General features: G+C 43.6%; 1 protein-coding gene across 1 annotated transcript in view; it reads left to right on the top strand.

Moving 5' to 3' along the window:
- The window catches only part of LOC139408935 (CBP80/20-dependent translation initiation factor-like), a 128,871-nt gene that overhangs the window by 42,125 nt on the left and 72,857 nt on the right, over window positions 1–13,889 (top strand). Inside the window, 1 exon segment of the mRNA XM_071153423.1 lies at window positions 8,513–8,589. Coding sequence (XP_071009524.1) covers window positions 8,513–8,589 — 77 coding nt within the window.

The raw sequence follows: 13,889 nt of genomic DNA, 5'->3' as shown, positions 1-13,889 counted from the left end.
TCAAAAGTAGTGCACTATAAAGGAAAAGGTGCCATTTGGATCGCAGACCTAATCTCAAAACGCGTAAAAAAGGAATAGTTACAGTGCTGTAGTAACAAAGCTTGTTTGGCTCTATGCCTTTGTAGCCCAAAGCCCTGAAGAAAAGGAGTTAAAAGAGCTGGTTCCTTTCACATTCCCTTTTGTGTTGACAACCCCTATGCATATTTTCATTACCTGTGTCAGTCGTTTGAACAATCGTTTATTTACACTACTGGTCAACATGTTTTTAGAACACCTACTCATTCAAGGGTTTTTCTGTATTTGTATTATTTTCTACATTGTAGAATAATAGTGAAGACATCAAAACTATGAAATAACACATGGAATCATGTAGTAACCAGTGTTAAACAAATCAAAATATATTTTATATGAGATTCTTCAAAGTAGCCACCCTTTGCCTTGATGACAGCTTTGCACACTCTTGGCATTGTCTCAACCAGCTTCATGAGGTAGTCACCTGGAATGCGTTTCAATTAACAGGTGTGCCTTGTTAAACATTTATTTGTGGAATTTCTTTCCTTAATGCGTTTGAGCCAATCAGTTGTGTTCTGACAAGGTAGGGGGGTATACAGAAGATAACCCTATTTGGTAAAAGACCAAGTCCATATTATGGCAAGAACAGCTCAAATAATCAGAGAAACGATTACTTTAAGACATGAAGGTCAGTTTTAATACAGAACATTTTTGCAGTCGCAAAAACCATCAAGCGCTATGTTGAAACTGGCTCTCATGAGGACCGCCACAGGAATGGAAGACCGAGAGTTACCTCTGCTGCAGAGGATAAGTTCATTAGTTACCAGCCTCAGAAATTGCAGCCCAAATAAATGCTTCAGAGTTCAAGTAACAGACACATCTGACAGGAATGTCAGTGTTCTACCATGGCAAGCGAAGAGCCCGGCTCTCATTCCCATTGAGCACCTCTTGGACCTGTTGGATCGGAGGATGCCTTGGAGGAAGAGTGGGGTAACATCTCACAGCTAGAACTGTGCAAATCTGTTGCAGTCCATGAGGAGGATATGCACTGCAGTACTTAATGCAGCTGGTGGCCACACCAGATACTGACTTTTTATTTTGACCCCCCCCTTTGGTTCAGGGACACATTATTCCATTTATGTTAGTCACATGTCTGTGGAATTTGTTCAGTTTATGTCTTAGTAGTTGAATGTTGTTATGTTCATACATATATTAAGTTTGCTGAAAATAAATGCAGTTGACAGTGAGAGGACGTTTCTTTTTTTTTGCTAAGTTTTGTTTTGATGTCATCACTATTATTCTATAATGTAGAAAATAGTAAAAAAAAAACCTTGAATGAGTAGGTTTTCTAAATCTTTTGACCGGTAGTGTATGACTTCATTTTTGTTAGGATATCATACATTGTATTTACAGTGTTGCAATATGTCATTATTTCTCATTGAACAACAGTAATTTAATGCAGACATAAAGGACAGGGCAGTAATTGCAAGATAATGTTTTATAATTCACATATTCCCCTCAGTCTCCTTTGTAATTGATTATAGGTCCCCTGAAGAGGAAAGTCTACAAAGATAGATTACAAAATGGCTGCCTCCTGAGGTACAAGATGCAGCAGCACATGGAATATAGCTGCTTGGCTGGCTGCTGCAACACTCTCTCTCACACACAGTAAAAAACAAATTTTTCAGAGGGTCTGTTATCAGACGGCCCTGACTCTGATCCCCTTCCTGCCTCCCTCCCAGTAGCAGCTCTCTTTCCAGTGGCTGTGGCTAAGAATCTCTATCTCGCTCTGTCACTCTCTCGCTCTCTCTCCCCCCTCTTTCATTCTCTTATTTTCTCCCCCTCTCCCTCCTTGCTCTCTGCACTCTATGGACAAATTCCCATGTGTCAGACATGGTCGTCAATCAGTTCCAGTTGTCCCCAATAACAATTAAAGACACTGTGTTTGTGCTGAGGAAAACATGGCCCAAAACATGGCTGTTGCGCCTATCGCGGATCTCAGCTTTAAAAAGCAACATGGGTTTAAAAAAAAAAAAAGTTTAACTGTTTTCCTTCCTGTCCAGAGAGGAAGGCATATCCGTATCACATTTTTCACCGCGAGGCGGCAGAAAGAAAGTTAATTTGTATAACCCATAGCCTAGAAATAATACATGCTGTAATGACATTGAGAGTAATTTTTTTTTCTCCTTAATTTATTGCTTTTGTAGGGAGGCCAAACAAGCATAAATAAGCAGAGATTGAACAATGGAGTGTAGGCTTTGTGAATGAAGCTTAATCTAGCAGGATAATTACACAGTAAGGGGTTAGAGGAAGTCACATCAACCAGACTGACTTCCATTCCATCAACTGTGTTATAACAGACTTTCTTGCTCTCTGTGGCATATGACTTGTTATGGCTTCTCTTCCACAACAGTCGTCATGGTCATGGATAATCATGAGGTTATACATTCAATGTTCTCAATGTTTGTTACTGTCTGAGGTTGGAGCCCCTCTTGACCCCTGAACCCCAGCCCCTGGAATGTGGTGCTGTACGTGCGCTACCTGGTGATGTTTCTATACTACACACACACACACAAGCCCATGGCCCGTCGTCACGTCCACAGAGCCCTCCAAGGCTCCTTCCCTATGTCTGCTGCTAGGTTAAAGGTCATACTGCCTGGCTGGGGAAGGGGATGTGCTGAGCACACACCTCTTCTTTGATCAGTCTGGTCCTCTGTCTGCACTGATTAAAGACCCAAATGCAATCGGCATAGTCTAAAAGACGCTTAAGGAGTACAGACAGGACACGGTCTGAAGACAATAGTCTTGATGTCCATGTCTGAGTTTGCATATTTAAAATGGGCTTTTTATTTGTTTACAGCACTTAAAAATCTAAGTTACGATGGAATGAGTCACAGCAGATTCCCATGCAAACCCCAAATCTCCCTTGCTAACGTTTCTCTAAATATTTGAATTTTTTCTTAGGCTTTGATGACTGTGTAAGTATACTGGAGTTCAGATAGTCATCTGGTAACCATTTGGAAGCAGGATTACAGCTAATGATATCCTACAGGAAAACAACAGTAGCTAAACATGCAACTCTGCTTCTCTCCCTCCCACTTTTTCTCCTCCTAGGCCTTTCCCCATCTTTTATCTGTCCGCCTGGCTCAGAGCGTTCTCTGAAGTTAACCAGTTAAATGCTGAATGAAGCAGACTTATTATTAATTAATATTACTGGAACTAATCAGTGTTTATTTTCCGTAGAAGGATAACTACACTGGTATCTCCTTTGCTTACCCACCAGAATGTACTTGTGTACACCTCTAACTGACCTGGGATCAGGGATACTCAATAATATTTTTTTAAACTAGATGGTTGTGTTGGCTGTCTGGTAGTGTTGCAAAACCGGTTCTGTGTAGACTCAGGAGTGTGGGCTAGAAAGACTCTCTCTTTGTGTGTCCCTTCATCTTGACCACCCCAGTGTGGTGGCGCTCTTTCCTTCTGAATCCCCTCTCCTCCTGCCTTACTCCCCGGGGCAAGACTCTCTGGCCGGGGCTAGCTGCTTGGGGCTGGGCCTCTGTTCTTGTGGTTCTCTGCTGCGTGTCTCAGGCTCGTATTACCACCATGCCACACTACAAAGGCCTTCCCCTGCCTCCAGCCTCCGCACACATCTGTATCCAATCAGCCTCCAATCAGAGCCCAGCACCACCACAGCAGCTTAGTTAGACAGAGGAAGAAAAATAAAAAGTACATTCGAAACAACAGCAACATTAATTTCTTTGGTTAACTTCTCCCAGACTATGTCTGAAATGTTTAACCTAAAGTCGAGTTATGAAGGTGTTGCAGTGTAAGTGAATGGCTCAGTGCTGTGTGTGTGTCTCTGTTAAGCCAGGTATGATCCTCTTATTACTCTGGGGATTCATACTGCTGGCCTGGCTTGGGGACTCTGGGTAGGAGACTGACTGGGAAGGAACCCCACCCTCCTGCGGTCTGGGCTCTGGAAAGTTTGAAGTTGAACATAGACTACCGTTCAAAAGTTTGGGTTCACTAAGAAATGTCCTTGTTTTTGATAGAAAAGCATTTTTTTGTCCATTAAAATAACATAAAATTGTTCAGAAATACAGTGTAGACATTGTTTATGTTGTAAATGACTATTGTAGCAAGAAACGGCAGATAAAAAAAATGGAATTTCTACATCGGTGTACAGAGGTCCATGATCAGCAACCATCACTCCTGTGTTCCAATGGCACGTTGTGTTAGCTAATCCAAGTTGATAATTTGAAAGGCTAATTGATCATTAGAAAACCCCTTTTGCAATTATGTTAGCACAGCTGAAAACTGTTGTTTTGATTAAAGAAGAAATACAACTGGCCTTTAGACTAGTTGCGTATCTGGAGCATCAACATTTGTGGATTTGATTACAGGCTCAACATGGCCAGAAACAAAGTACTTTCTTCTGAAACTCGGCAGTCTATTCTTGTTCTGAGAAATGAGGGCTATTCCATGCGAGAAATTGCCAGGAAACTGAAGGTCTGGTACAAAGCTGTGTACTACTCCCTTCACAGAACAGCTCAACCTGGCTCTTTCCAGAATAGAAAGAGGAGTGGGAGACCCCGGTGCACAACTGAGCAGACCCTGACAGAGTCTGTAATACCTACATGTTTCAAGCTGACCACTATGCCCAAGGAAGCGAAGGTAAACTGCCTAAATGAGTACTGCCCCGTAACACTCACGTCGGGAGCCATGAAGTTCTTTGAAACGCTGGTCATGGCTCACATCAACAGCATTATCCCAGATACCCTAGACCCACTCCAATTTGCATACCGCCCCAACAGATCCACAGATGGCACAATCTCAATTGCACTCCACACTGCTCTTTCCCACCTGGATAAAAGGGACACTTATGTGAGAATGCTGTTCATTGACTCAGCGTTCAACACCATTGTGCCCACTAAGCTAAGGACCCTGGGACTAAACACCTCCCTCTGCAACTGGCCGCCCCCAGGTGGTAAGGGTAGGTAACAACACGTCTGCCACGCTGATCCTCAACACTGGGGCCCTCATGGGTGTGTGCTTAGTCCCCTCCTGTGCTCCGTTCACCCAAGACTGCATGGCCAAACACGACTCCAACACCATCATTTAGTTTGCTGACGACACAACAGTGGTAGGCCAGATTACCGACAACAATGAGACAGCCTATAGTGAGGTGCCAGGACAACAACCTCTCCCTCAATGTGAGCAAGACAAAGAAGCTGATCATGGACTACAGGAAAAGGCGGGCCGAACAAGCCCCCATTATCATCGACAGGGCAGTAGTGGAACGGGTCGAGAGTTTCAAGTTCCTTGGTGTCCACATCACCAATGAACTATCATGGTCCAAACACACCAAGACAGTTGTGAAGAGGGCACAACAACACCTTTTCCCTCTCAGGAGACTGAAAAGATCCTCAAAAGGTTCTACAGCTCCACCATCGAGAGCATCCTGACCGGTTGCATCACCGCCTGGTATGGCAACTTCTCGGCATCTGACTGTAAGGCGCTACAGAGGGTAGTGCATACGTCCCAGTACATCAACGGGGGCCAAGCGTCCTGCCGTCCAGGACCTCTATATACTAGGTGTGTCAGAGGAAGGCCTAAAAAATTCCCTAAGACTCCAGTCCCCCAAGTCATGGACTGTTTTCTCTGCTACCCCATGTCAAGCGGTACCGGAGCGCCAAGTCTAGGACCAAAAGGCTCCTTAACGTCTTCTACCCGCAATTCATAAGACTGCTGAATGATTAATCAAATGGCCACCCAAACTATTTATGTTTAACCCCCCCCCCTTTCTTTTTACACTGCTACTACTCACTGTTTTTTATCTATGCATAGTCACTTTACCCCCACCTACATGAACAAATGACCTCGACTAACCCCACATTGACTATATACCTGTACCCCCTGTATATAGCCTTGTTATTGCTACACACGAGAGCCCATGATGACGAAGCAAAAACAGGTTTTTAGATTTTTTTTTGCAAAAATAAATACAACTGAACTATTACATTTACTTAATTATTCAGACCCTTTACTCAGTACTTTGTTGAAGCACCTTTGGCAGAGATTACAGCCTCAAGTCTTCTTGGGTATGACGCTACAAGCTTGGCACATCTGTATTTGGGGATTTTCTCCCATTCCTCTCTGCAGATCCTTTCAAGCTCTGCCAGGTTGAATGAGGAGCGTTGCTGCACAGCTATTTTCAGGTCTCCCTAGAGATGTTCGATCGGGTTCAAGTCCGGGCCTGTCTGGGCCACTCAAGGACATTGACACTTGTCCCGAAGCCACTCCTGTGAAATTTTGGCTGTGTGTTTAGGGTTGTTGTCCTGTTGGAAAGTGAACTTTCGCCCCAGTCTGAGGTCCTATGCGCTCTGGAGCAGGTTTTCATAAAGGATGTCTGTGTACTTTGTTCCGTTCATCTTTGCCTCAATCCAGACTAGTCTCCCAGTCCCTGCCACTGAAAAACATCCACACAGCATGATGCTTCCACCACCATGCTTCACTTTAGGGATGGTGTCAGGTTTCCTCCAGACGTGACGCTTGGCATTCAGGCCAAAGTGTTCAATCTTGGTTTCATTAAACCAGAGAATCTTGTGACCTTCAATGCTGCATACTTTTTTGGGGTACCTTTCCCCAGATCTGTGCCTCGGCACAATCCTGTTTCGGAGCTCTACGGACAATTCCTCATGGCTTGGATTTTGCTCTGACATGCACTGTCAACTGTGGACCTTATAAACATCTCAAGGATCATCAATGGAAACAGGATGCACTTGAGCTCAATTTCGAGTCTCGTGGCAAGATATTTCTGGTATTGTTTTATATTTTTATTAATTTACCCTAAAAATCAAAAAATATGTTTTCACTTTGTCATTATGGGGTATTGTGTGTAGATTGAAGAGGGAGAAAACAACATGATTTAATCCATTTTAGAATAAGGCTATAACTTAACAGAATGTGGAAACAGTCAAGGGGTCTGATAATCGTACAATATCATCATGTGCAGCTAGCTACATAGCCTATTGGATGTGGTTTCTTATGAGATTAAGGGTTGGGGATGGGTTAGTGTTAGGAGGGTTGGCGGTATGGGTTGTGCCTGGCTCTTCCCTACCCTGGCTGGCTCTGCGGAACGCCTGATTTCTGTTGACTGAAGTGCAATTAAAGTGCGGGGCTGTGGGGGTTTAGAGTGAGGGTGTCTGCCCAAGAGTGGGCGTTTCCACTGCTTCCTGTGCAGACACTGCTGATCGGGAGATAACAGGGTTGGAACCTGGACTAGAGACATACACTGCCATACCACGTCACCACAGAGGGGAAGAATAGAGAGAAGTTGTAGACACACACACTACATGTCAAACAGAAAATACTAACCCACCCCACCCAGAAATGTACAACACATCTTGTTACACACATTACGCACACACACTGTGCACAAACATTATCAACACTTTAACGCACAAACACATTTGAACACCCTTCCCCCAGTCATCCTCCTCCTCAAACTTGTAGTTGACCATCTGTAACCATGACAACACCAGACACTGTTTCCATCCCAGACAAACCAGTTTTGACTGAAAACAACCAAACCACTATATTTAAGTCATGAAGTTGTGCCTTTAGAGCACACACACAGGGGTGGCACGTTGGGCCAGTGACTGAAAGGTCGCTAGTTCGAATCCCCAAGCCGACAATGTGAAAATCTGTCTGTGCCCTTAAGCAAATTGCTTAACCCTGATTGCGCTGCGGTCACTTGATAATGGCTGACCCCTGTCGTGACCCCACTCCCCGAGGGTGACTCGGGGAGAGTTGGGTTATGCAACAACAACAAAAAACACACTACCAATTCCAAATTGTACAAATAATAGGCCAAATATTAGCACCCACCAAATTCTTATTATTGCACACACACTCCAACACACACATCCACCGACACACACAACATATGGAATATAGCTGTCTTGACTTGGAGCCTGTTCCCCGCTGCTTCTAAGTGCCCCCCCCACCTTCTCCCCTCTTTCAGAGTTTGTCTGGGGAAATTGTAGGCTGCCAACATTCCTGTGAGAAGTTAAGGGTATGAGAGGAGAGGAGCTCTGCATTGGCTGTGTGGCTCTGCCTTCCTTCCTTCCTTATTGGAGGTTGTGAGGTGGACCTATAATTTGCGGTGGGTTCCATGCGTCGCTCAATGCCTGCATGGGCGTAGACTGAACTGTTGGAGGGGAAGGCGGTAACTAGACATGGGGGAGGGAGGGGTGCTGGATTCCTCTCTGTCTTGGGAGAAAAGACACAAAAATGACAACGATTTGTGCGTCACTTCCATCCGTAGCTGTAATACCATCTAACGACAACCCTTTATGTACAGTATGCATGTGGGCTAAAGAAAAGATCACTCAGGAATTCAGTTTGTGCATACAATGACCATATAATCTACGCACACACTGTAACTCGCTTTAGATGAAAGTGTTTGCTATGTCTCTCCCTCCCTCTCGCTCTGCAGGGTTTCCCGCCCCTGCCTAACGAAGCTGAGATCGCCCAAACCAAAAAGCTTTTCCGTCGCAGGAGGAACGACCGACGGTAAGCCCACAAACACACACACACACACACTTTCTCCCCTCCTGGAACGTTGTTGCAACGCTGATGAAACACTAGGCCAGGCCAGAACCCTTAACTCTTCTCTCTAGTCAAAGCAGGAATGCTCCTGGCCCCAGACTCACTTACACACAGACAGAAAAGGCAGATTTTTTAAATATTTTATTTTATTTTTTCCTCAAATTTCTTCACGTATCTGGTCTGTGTAATGATACTGGGTGTGTCCTAAATGGCATCCTATTGCCTTTTTATAGTGCACTACTTTTGACCAGAGCCCTATAGGCCCACTATAGGGAATAGGGTGCCATTTCGGATGCAGACACTGTCATCTCCAATCACACTTGACTGTTGATATGAACCTCTGTCTCTCAGTTCTTTTGCTCACTGCAGCGTTCAACGTTCCTTAACTCAATGAAATTAGTTTAATCGTAGTTTAATCTTCTGAAAATGTTTCCACATGACGTCATTGGAAAGTTCTCCCCGGTTGCTAAGAAACACGTGAGAAAGAAAATATTTGCGTCTCTGACTGAAAGGAGGAAAGTTGAGCCAGAGAGTGAAATGTTAACTTATTTTATATTCTCTTCTATTTATTCCTCTCTTTCTTTATACTATTTTAAAACCAGTGGTAGATAATTGATTCACAGTGATTGTGTGGTTAAATAGCTGTGGTTAGATTATAATATTGCTGAGGCCAGATCACAGTATACTAGTATATACTACAGAGAAACTGGCTGGAAGATATCACAGGTAATGGCTTTGACTTGGGGCCCTGCCTGCCTGCCTGCCTGGCTGGCTGCCGGGCTGGCTGTGTTTTTGTATTGTTAATATTTACTGAGAGAAAATAATGTTGCCTCTGGCTACAGGAGGAAGGATCAGTTTCTTGTGTGGTTTGCCTTTTATGTCAGTAAGGTACTGCAATTGCATGGTTGTATGGGTTGGAGTATGACAACCAATGGCTATGATTACATTTAGAAGTTTCAGAGAGTAAATAATAAAAAATATTGCAGTTCTATTGCTCTATGCTGGACCATATGTGCATACTGGACCATACTTGCTGCAGTGCTGTGGCTTTCAGAGCAGGACTGTAATTACCCTCAGCCAGCTCCAGCCCCGACCACAGAGCAGCACAGAGCCAGGAGTGAATGGAGGTTCAGCCAAGGGGTGGGCCCCATCGCCCCAACCAAGCATTTCCACACACTTGTGTTCATGCACACACGCAAACACACACTCTCAAGCCTGCTCTGCCCCAACACTTCTGTACACACACACATCCATTGCCTGGCCCAGTTCTCTCTACCGCTCTCCTCATTTCCTCCCTTTTTCCTTTTCTCTCACTCACTACTTTTTCTGGAATGATATAGTCCCTCTCTACATTTTCAGCTATTACATTCTTCATTCTGCCTGCTGTCTCTAGAAATACACCCACAATGCATCTCTCTCAGGGCGGGGCCAGAGCCACTTTCTCCCCTCACAGAGCTCATCGTCATGCCCAGCTAACGTGCGGTAATAGCGGTGTGTGTGACAGTGAATCATATTGTGAAAAATGCATCAGTCCCACGCCAGTCCTGCTATTAAAGCAATGCTCCACCATTCATTCCATAAATTAACACAGCTATTACTTGCATTGCTTTCCACCCCCGGGATAGGTAGAGGGAGCGGTACACGCCATATAGGAAGAAAAAAGAGAAAGAAGACTAAAGTGTCATATCCTTATTAACCCTTGTGAGTGGGAGCAGTGCAATAAGCTCAGAGGCATGCAGAGCGAGAGGGAGGCGGAGAGGGAGACTGGGTATAGGTACTAGTGACTGAACACAAAGGTATCATCATTTAATCATTCTAGTCATTTTCTGTTGTCCTCTCCTCCCTCTAGGGGGGAACCTGACCATTGTAAGAGACAGAATGAGAAGCAGAGAGTGGGACAGAAAGAGCTGTACCTAGAAAAGATTACTTTATAGATTTTGGACATGTCTGTTGTGTTGTGGTGGCGCTAGCTGACTTACTGACTTTTCCCTGTGGTGGCGCTCTCTATTTACTCACTCTACCTCTTTTCTGTCTCTCCTTTTGTCTGTGGCCCTTCTCCTTCTTTCACCCTCTCTCTGACCCTGACTCCCCCTCATCACTTTTCTCCCCTCACTTTCATCTCTTACTTTCTTACTTGCTCTTCTCTCCCTCACTCTCTTGCTCTCCCTCTCTCCCGCCTCTGTCTCTCTCCCCCTCTCTCGCTGTGATGGATGTGTACTCAGCTTTCTGTACACGATCTGACAGAACCCACTGGGCACACAACGTAATTTCAACATGGATAATTGGGCAATATTTGGTTGAGACGTTGCTCAATGAGATTACAACTTATATTTACCCACTCAGCCAAAAGTTATGTGTTATCACTATATTTTCAACAATCTAAAATCACAACCAAATTCCAATGTCGAATATGATATTTTGTTTATTTACTGTATACAACAGATTAATCTAATAGCAGAACCAAATCACCTGGATTGTAGTTGAGATTGCATTAAAAGTACATGGTGCAAGTGATCAATGCCGTTCAAGATTCTGCGCAATTGATTGCAGCAATTGTGAAGATATCAATTGCTGCAGGTCTGTACCTGCAGCAATTGTGAAGATATCCACAGACCTGCGGTGACCTACCTTAAATATGCATGCTTTACATGATTACATAAGAATACATTTATACTGTAGTTATAGTAACCTCAAAATCTGTGAATCTTGCTTCCATTCAGCCACGAGCATTAGTGAGGTCAGGCACTGATGTTGGGCGATTAGGCCCGCAGTCTGCGTTCCAATTCATCCCAAAGGTGTTCGATGGTGTTGAGGTCAGGGCTCTGTGCAGGCCAGTCAAGTTCATCCATACCAATCTCGGCAAACCATTTATGTATGGACTTTGCTTTTTGCGAGGAGGCATTGTCATGCTGAAACAGGAAAGGGCCTTACACAAACTGTTGCCACAAAGTTGGAAGCACAGAATCGTTCTAGAATGTCTAGAATGTATGCTGTAGAGTTAATATTTCCCTTCACTGGAACTATGGTGCTTTGCCGGGAACCATGAAAAACAGCCCCAGACCATTATTACTCTTCCACCAAACTTTACCGTTGCCACTATGCATTTGGGCAGGTAGCGTTCTTCTGCCATCCGCCAAACCCAGATTCGTCTGACTGGCTGCCAGATAGCGAAGCGTGATTAATCACTCCAGAGAACGTGTTTCCACTGCTCCAGAGTCCAATGGCGTCAGGCTTTACATCACTCCAGCCGAAGCTTGGCCTTGCGCATGGTGTTCTTAGACTAGTGTGTGGCTGCTCGGCCATGGAAACCCATTTCATGAAGCTCCCGACGGACAGTTATTGTGCTGATGTTGCTTCCAGAGGCAGTTTAGAACGAGTGTTGCAACCGAGGACAGACTTTTTAGGTGTTTCCACTTTACAATAAGAGCACTTACAGTGCCTTGCGAAAGTATTCGGCCCCCTTGAACTTTGCGACCTTTTGCCACATTTCAGGCTTCAAACATAAAGATATAAAACTGTATTTTTTTGTGAAGAATCAACAACAAGTGGGACACAATCATGAAGTGGAACAACATTTATTGGATATTTCAAACTTTTTTTAACAAATCAAAAACTGAAAAATTGGGCGTGCAAAATTATTCAGCCCCTTTACTTTCAGTGCAGCAAACTCTCTCCAGAAGTTCAGTGAGGATCTCTGAATGATCCAATGTTGACCTAAATGACTAATGATGATAAATACAATCCATCTGTGTGTAATCAAGTATCCGTATAAATGCACCTGCACTGTGATAGTCTCAGAGGTCCGTTAAAAGCGAGATCAGTGGTTCCCAAACTTTTTATAGTCCTTCAAACATTCAACCTCCAGCTGCGTACCCCCTCTAGCACCAGGGTCAGTGCACACTCAAATGTTTTTTTGCCATCATTGTAAGCCTGCCACACACACACTATACGATACATTTATTAACCTCTCTAGGGTATGTGGGCTTAGCGTCCCACCTGGCCAACATCCAGTGAGATTGCAGAGCGCCAAATACAGAAATACTCATTATAAAAATTCTGAAAATATACAACTGTTTTACATAGGTTTAAAGATTGAAACCATCCACGGTGTCACATTTCAAAAATGCTTTACGGCGAAAGCATACCTTACGATTATTTGAGAACATAGCCCAGCAGACAAATCATTACAAACCAGTAACCAGCCAAGTAGAAGAGTGACACAAGTCAGAAATAGAGTTAAAATGAATCACTTACCTTTGAGGATCTCCATATGATTGCACTCAGAAGACATTCAATAAATGTTCCTTTTGTTCGATAAAGTCTCTCTTAATATCCGAAAACCTCAGTTTTGTTCGCCTGTTTTCTTCAGTAATCCACAGGCTTAAACACAGTCACAACAGGCAGACAAAAAAATCTAAATTGTATCCATAAAGTTCATAGAAACATGTCAAACGATGTTTATATTCAATCCTCAGGTTGTTTTTAGCCTAAATAATCGATAATATTTCAACCGGATAATAACGTCGTCAATATAAAAGGTCAACAAGAAAGGCACTCTCTCGGTCGCGCGCATGAAAAAGCTCTGTGACACAGCATTGTCCACTCATTCAGACTGCTCTTACTCCCTCATGTTTCAGAATACAAGCCTGAAACAATTTCTAAAGATTGTTGACATCTAGTGGAAGGCATAGGAACGATTTAAGTCCTAAGTCAATGGATACTGTAACGGCATTGAATAGAAAACTACAACAACAACAAAAAATCCAACTTTTTCACCTGATAAATCAGTTCTGTTATACTCACAGACATTATTTTAACAGTTTTTGAAACTTTATAGTGTTTTCTATCTATCCAAATCTACTAATTAAATGCATATCCTATCTTCTGGGCCTGAGTAGAAGGCAGTTTAATTTGGGCCAGCTTTTCATCCAAAATTCCAAATGCTGAGTTTTTGTCACAACCCGGCTCCTGGGAAGTGACAAAGAACTCTTATAGGGCCAGGGCACAAATAATAATATAATAATCAATCATTTTTCTCTTTATTCAGCCATGTTACATATAAAACCTCATTTGTTAATGAGAAGGGTGTGCTTGAAAGGATGCACATAACTCTGCAATGTTGGATTGTATTGGAGAGTCTGTCTTAAATCAATACAGTCTGCTTCTGTATTTCGAATCCACTCTCACATAGGTACGTGGTTGCAAAGGGCATCAGTATCTTAACAGCGCGATTTGCCAAGGCAGGATACTCTGAGCACAGCCCA

Source organism: Oncorhynchus clarkii, chromosome 5, assembly GCF_045791955.1.
Source record: "Oncorhynchus clarkii lewisi isolate Uvic-CL-2024 chromosome 5, UVic_Ocla_1.0, whole genome shotgun sequence".
Taxonomy (NCBI): domain Eukaryota; kingdom Metazoa; phylum Chordata; class Actinopteri; order Salmoniformes; family Salmonidae; genus Oncorhynchus; species Oncorhynchus clarkii.
The sequence above is the reverse complement of the archived record's forward strand: the minus strand, read 5'-3'. Positions and strand labels throughout refer to the sequence as shown.